The 6,508-nt window shown below is 39.3% G+C and overlaps 1 protein-coding gene across 1 annotated transcript in view; it reads left to right on the top strand.

Moving 5' to 3' along the window:
- Window positions 1-4,209, top strand: part of LOC139288060 (inactive N-acetylated-alpha-linked acidic dipeptidase-like protein 2) — a 395,466-nt gene extending 391,257 nt beyond the window's left edge. Inside the window, 1 exon segment of the mRNA XM_070909308.1 lies at window positions 3,960-4,209. Coding sequence (XP_070765409.1) covers window positions 3,960-4,209 — 250 coding nt within the window.
- Window positions 4,210-6,508: the final 2,299 nt, after the last annotated feature.

Raw genomic sequence — 6,508 nt, forward strand, 5'->3', positions numbered from 1 at the left:
AAGATTAGTGCTGAGGCACTTTTGAGCGTTGCATTGCTCCCCTTTTGTTTTCTCTTTTGTGTGTTTGTTTCATTTTTGTGCGGTTTTTCCTTACTGCAGTTTCCAACTATTTTTAATATGTTATTTTTAGTATGTAAGGGATAATACCTGAAAAGTTGCACATTCCATGGTTTGCAAAGTGGAGGCAAAACACCCTCCACTTCACGTCGAGTGGATTTTAGCTTCTGCATCCTCCATCCCAATCATGGAACGTATTACTTGGAGGGTATTATCCCGTTTATGCCATGGCCACTCCAACAAAATACCAGATGTAATGAAATGAAAAATACCAGTTATGGTATGGCACACTTCAAATATCATCGTACCTCAAAATTTCTATTGCTTACTTTTTGGCTGTGTGTCTGTGTATCTTCCAGAACATTGTTCTTGGAGTACATTGAAAGTTACTAGAAACCAAACCAACCAGACAGACAGACAGACAGACAGGCAGACAGGCACATTAGCTCTTTATCGCCGTCTCTCTTTCCCTCTGACACTCTTCTGACACACTTAAGGGGCCCCATTTCTTACAAATTTTGGGGTGTAAATGACCATCGCAGCCCGTTCGCAGCTGCCAGCTGAGGTAATCTACTGGATCAATTCCAAAACTTTTGGTAACTATTAGTCATTTAGACCCCAAAATTTGTATTAATATGGCCACGTTTAAAAATACCGGAATTACCCTTTAACTGTGACTTCTCCAAGTCCCTGTGAAGCTTCACCGTCATTTTTGTTTCTTTTTGAAATTGAATTTGCGAGATGTTCATTTATACTGACCGGTGACTTAAATTTAATCCACAACTGCCAGCCAATCAGAATCGAGAATTCTTAGTGGGCATGGTACAATATTGCTTTGTTTTGCTTTATTTTGTTTGGCAATACATCAGGCTGATATTGCCTTATAATAATAATTTTAAAAATACATTTGGGTAGTAATTTGATCACCACTGTTCTCCAGCAGTGCAACCACTCTCTCACCTACCAGATGACAAATAAAGCAGCATTGCAGCTCTCTGAATAGAGCCATATATTTATTTAAAAGAAATAAATAAACGAAGCCAGCATGTCACAGATTCCCTGTCTGAAAGGGGCTTATGCCAGGATGTGTCTGTCCTCTTGCCCAATGTGTGCTCAGATAACTCCAGCCTGGGACCATAAACTGGATAAGCAGGTACAGACAATAGATGGAAGCCACCAGGCTTTGTATCTCACCTGCCAATGACCAGTGGGCAAAATGTTACTTTTTATATAGACTTGTTTCCCCAACAAAACAAAACCATCTTCAAGATTTATGCGTTGTTTGGCACACAGGGTTACAGCTTTGTACAGGACGTGAACACAATACTGACCACAGAAACATTCAAGCACTTGTTGATGCAAGGCATACTCTGTCTGTCTTTTTCTTCCTTTAGAAATCAAATTATTTTGCTTGTTCACAGTTCACAGCAAAAATAATGAAATAATGCATATACTACAAATTGTTTTGTACATATTTGTTCTGTATCATTTGTATTATTGAGTCATATGGTTTCTTCAGATGTACTGCTGATCATGTTCCAAAGTTTACAAAGTGTTGTAGATTGTTGAATGTAGCTAACCCAGCATCCAAAGGTACAGCACCTTTATACTAATACTGGTCCATATTGGATGATTTGGCACTTTAGGATTTACGTCCAGTGCCAAGATTCAGTGCTTATACAAGAAGTAGTTTGTCCTTTATGGTGGCAGAAAGTTAGGTTGTGGTGGTCTGGATGGTGGATGGATGTGTAGCATCTCAGGCTTTTATGCCTGGCCCTAACCATTACCTTAACCTTAAAGCTGCAGTAATAAATATTTCTATATTAACAATGGATGTGTAATTTGAAAGGCATCCCTCGTTTAATTATCGAATAATTATCAATTATCACCCAAATCTGCAGTTCCCCTCAGTTCTATGTGTTTTAGCTTCTTTCAGCTCATTGTTTTAGTTCACTGACAACTTTACTGTTTGGCCAGAAACACAACTCACACTGAATGCAATTGTTTCTCCATTTCTGCTGGATCCGTAAATTGGCGACTATTTGCTAAAAACGTCACAACTCAATGTTGTGTTTACAGCTTGTTGTGCTGCCCCCAAGTGGCCAGAAAATATGTGTTTTAGTGACCAAACCCCAACCCCAGCTATACCTCAAACATTTTCCCTGGCCTTAACCATGCAACAGCTGCCATGCACAGATATTGTAGACAGCAAGGGGTTTAAAAATTGTAAGTAAGAATACATCATTGAACATAATCTAGGTTTTTGCTGAGTTGAATAGGCCTTTTTCACAGCAGACATTTTGACTTGTCATCGTCAGAAAAGCAGATGTGGTACTAAGCAGCTAAATGGAATTAAGCCATCCTTCATTTTATCATTTACATTTGTGCTTTTCCTGAGGGATATCAAAATCTTTTCTATGAAAAAGGCCTATATTGACGGTTTGTCGACCTTTTCCATTCTTTTCAGAACAGTTTGAAAATCAACTTGCAGAGACTTGAAAAGTCCATTACAGCTGATATATTCTGTTATTCATCAATGTCTGTTGTTTTATTTTTGTCAGGTAGGTATTTTATCATGGTATGGTAACGCAGTTGAAAGTGTAGACTCATTTGAAAGTCTACTGCTGACTCATGTGTTCATGTGCTGGTCAGAAATCTAAGTTATGAGAGTTGGCTGCCACATACAGTCGCATTGCATTCATGAGCTTCAGTTTGGTGCGGTAAATTCAAACCCAGAAGATACAAAGCAAACATGGACATTGTGGTGGATATAAGAGCTGCATGCATTCAACAATAAACTTCTTTACTTAATCAATAATATCCACTGTCATTTTTGTCAACAACAATAGCATAAACACCCTTAACTCACATTGGTGTCATTTAATGGTGTCATGTGGTAGTTAAGGTCCTCTGACTTTGAGTCTAAATTGTGTGCTGAAGGTCAGTGTTTCTTCACACCTTACAGCTCACGACCTGTGTCTTAACAGATGAAGAATCACTCCATTTAATCTCTAAGACTGTCCGCTCAGCCACTTTAAGAGAAATCAATGTACTTCAGCCCTGAGGAGAGTAACACTCCGAAGTCTCTGCCATTCTGACCTACAAATGACTACTCCGCTATCCCCAAAGGCTTGTCTGTGTTTATATATGTGTTTTGCTGAATGTGTGTGCATGCTGGTGTGTACTGCAGTGTGACAGAAAGACAAAGAGACATAAATATAAGGGGGGGGGGGGGTTTAAAGGACAATAATTCATATGAACATGTTGGTGACTTGTTTGGGACAAAAAAATTAAGAAGATATGAAAAATATGAAAAAGAAGTTTTCATATGACCTTGTTTCAGCTGTGATTGTCTTCCCTTGAGTCTATGAACGTCAAATCAAATCAACTCATAGCAGTTTAGCATTAGTTTGCCAGTAAAAGATTATTTGGCTGCAGCCGCCCAAATCCAAAATGCTAGCCTGGCCTCGTTAGACCAATTTGCAAATGCAAATTAGTCTGGAATCTCTCAATTTATTTTCAAATCCCAAGGTAGGCTGCTAGGCTAGGTAGCTAGTTAGTTTCTAGCCAGCCATCTTGTGTTTCACAAAAATGCCTCGTCTGGTCCCCAGGCTACCAAAATGCTAACATTTAGCACCTTTTCAGCCATTTGAATCATCATTGAGACTAACATGGTACACTTAACACAGAGTGGCTTCATACACATTGAATGGTAGAGGAAACTCCTACACCATACTACAACCTTTCATGAGAATAAAAACATTTTGACTTCCACAGGCTGTGGTCAAGGTCAAACGTCCAGCTTGACAGACAGCTGTAACCATAGTTCAGTCATTAGACAGACTGTCATATTCTGCTAGTTATTCATTAACGCTCTCCTCTGTATTTCTCTGTCTCCATAGGAACCTGTTATACAGCCTTCCAGGGCAGACTCCTCAGTTTTCCATCCTCAGGTTCTCACAGGAAGCTGTCCTGCATTGCAACGTCACCATGAAAGCAGTCAACAAACACAACTCTGCAGACAAGGAAGTACTTTGCCGCAGCACCATGAACCAGTCTCTGTCGCTCATCCTCAGGGCCATCCGGTCAGCTGAGAGGCTGGTGTGTTTTGGCTTAGACTTGTTTGAAAACTACCCAAATGACACAATATGATCTTTTCTGACACAAGCCCACCAGTGAGCTTGGGGGGTGCACTCAAGAGCGGAAACTGCCACTGATCAAGTCAAAAGATTTAAATATATCGCAAATATTAAAACACAATTGACCCTCCGACTGACCTCATCCAAAACGTCATCTCATTCATGATACTACCGTCCAGGAAAAGTAGAGAATCATAGGGAATCCACACATTGGCACTGCTCAACAGAAAAAACTCCCACTACATAGTTTCATTTATTCCCATGATTCCACACTTCATCAATAACCAATACTGAATCAATGGCAACAATATGCCATCAAGAATATAGTGAGAAGTTTCAGAAAAAATGTTTTGAAAGATCTTCATATCAAGGGTTGTAAAGAGTCTGTTTTCTGATTGATGAATGTATTGAAGCTAACTTGTTGCACACTAGCTCTCAGATATGCAAATAATAATGACACGATGGGGTCGTTGAAATTGCACTATTCCAATGAAAGCAGACCAGTAATAAAACGCAAATAGTCATTTTTGGATTATTACTTTTTCTTCAGCTGACTGTTGGGTGACTGGACAAATCCCAGCGAAGGAGGTTTTGAGAAATCTAAAGCACCAATTCAAAAAGTGTTACCTGAAGAAGAAAAATGAGATTCAAATTTGTGATAATAGGGAAAATATAAAACTATTACTAGAAAGAAAGTGTTTACATGTTGGTTGCACACACTGGGAGACAGGGATAAAAAAATATCATGATCATCGGGTTTGGTCAATGTCACTTTGTTATGGTACCAGTTTTCATAGTTTAGTTTTTTCCCATAAAGGGAAATTTCGGTATTTCATCACTGGGTCTTATTCTTGTAATTGTGGGCATTCTGACAAATGGGTCATGCAAACTTTGCACTCACCTCCAGCAAAACAAGGTATATCTGGATGAGCAGGTTCCCAAAACTTTCCAAAAGAACGTTCTATTTCATCCAGCTGAAGCTAATGCTAGATGGCTAACCGAACAGCTAGCTTGAGAAGCCGGCAAGTTGCCCTCGAAGTAGATCCCAATGCAGTTGACTAGAAAAGCTAATCTGAGAGGCCAAATTCTGTGTTTTAAGTGGTTTATGTGAAATGTAACTTTATTTTGAAACCTTTTGGAGGTTCACGCCGCTTATCCACAATATATGTTGTTTTACTTGAGTCATTCCTGAATCTCTACAACAGAGGTGGGGAGTGCAGAAGACCTAAGACCTAGGTTAAAAAAAATACTGGAATTTTCTTTAGATCAGCACCCTTTAGCTGTTCGAAAATCACTGTAAGCCATGGCATCTCATGGCTCATAGCTTTTATTGAAGAGCAATAAGTTACATTTAAAACACAGAACACATTCATTTATTTCACAATTCATTTTATTCAAGGAATCTAATGCTTTAAGCAATGAAAACGTGTAGTCAGCGAACAGCATCTCAAAAGTGAAATACTTCAAGTGTTTCAGGTGTGTGTTTATGGATCACAGTAATGAGGGTGTCCTAGCAGCACAGACATACACAACACTCATCACTACAGAGCCTGGGTTTAATACCAGGTTACCAATGCCTCCGGCTTGGCCTGGAGCCCCAAACAACACCCACCTGTTAGCAAGTGGGAAGCTGATGGGGGAGTATGTCCATGTTGCTCACCCTAGCTTCTCCTGCTGGCAAAACTAGAAAATCTCCTCACTGCCGGGTGAAAAGAAGCAGTTGGTGTCCTTTGTAGGAGGCACATGGTAGTTGCAACAGGTCAACAAGGGGGAGTGGCAATGACAGACGTCAACAAGTAAATATGGGAGACAAGGGGGGGTAATTCTAAAGTAAAAGAAGGACTATTCTACAGACAAACATGGTAATAATGGCTTTTATTTAAGAAAATAAGTCTTTATTTGAGACAAAAAAAATTGGAATCAGCCAATACTTGAAAACAGCTAAATGCTGCCGGAGTACCTCATAACAATCTTACAGAGCAGATGAGCACTGAACACTGAAAACACCCAAATGCTTAAGAATGAACAAGTGAAATTAAACAGCAAAATGGGCGTCACAACACAGTGATTCCAGCTGGATGCATTGACTACCGTTATGCACTGTTTGACTGTTTGGCTTTAATAGTCTGAATAGAGACCTGAGCAATAAATCATCAATTTTTTGGTACTGTTTAATAACTAATTAATAATATGAAACCTTAAAACATTATTATTGTGAGGAAGTTATAGTGTAATGTTAAATTATGGTTCTCAAGCTCAGTCTAAACAACTAATGGCTGCAAACCACAGATCAGCAGCTTCAGCAATCCTTT

This window comes from Enoplosus armatus, chromosome 7 (assembly GCF_043641665.1).
Source record: "Enoplosus armatus isolate fEnoArm2 chromosome 7, fEnoArm2.hap1, whole genome shotgun sequence".
In the NCBI taxonomy this organism is placed as follows: domain Eukaryota; kingdom Metazoa; phylum Chordata; class Actinopteri; order Centrarchiformes; family Enoplosidae; genus Enoplosus; species Enoplosus armatus.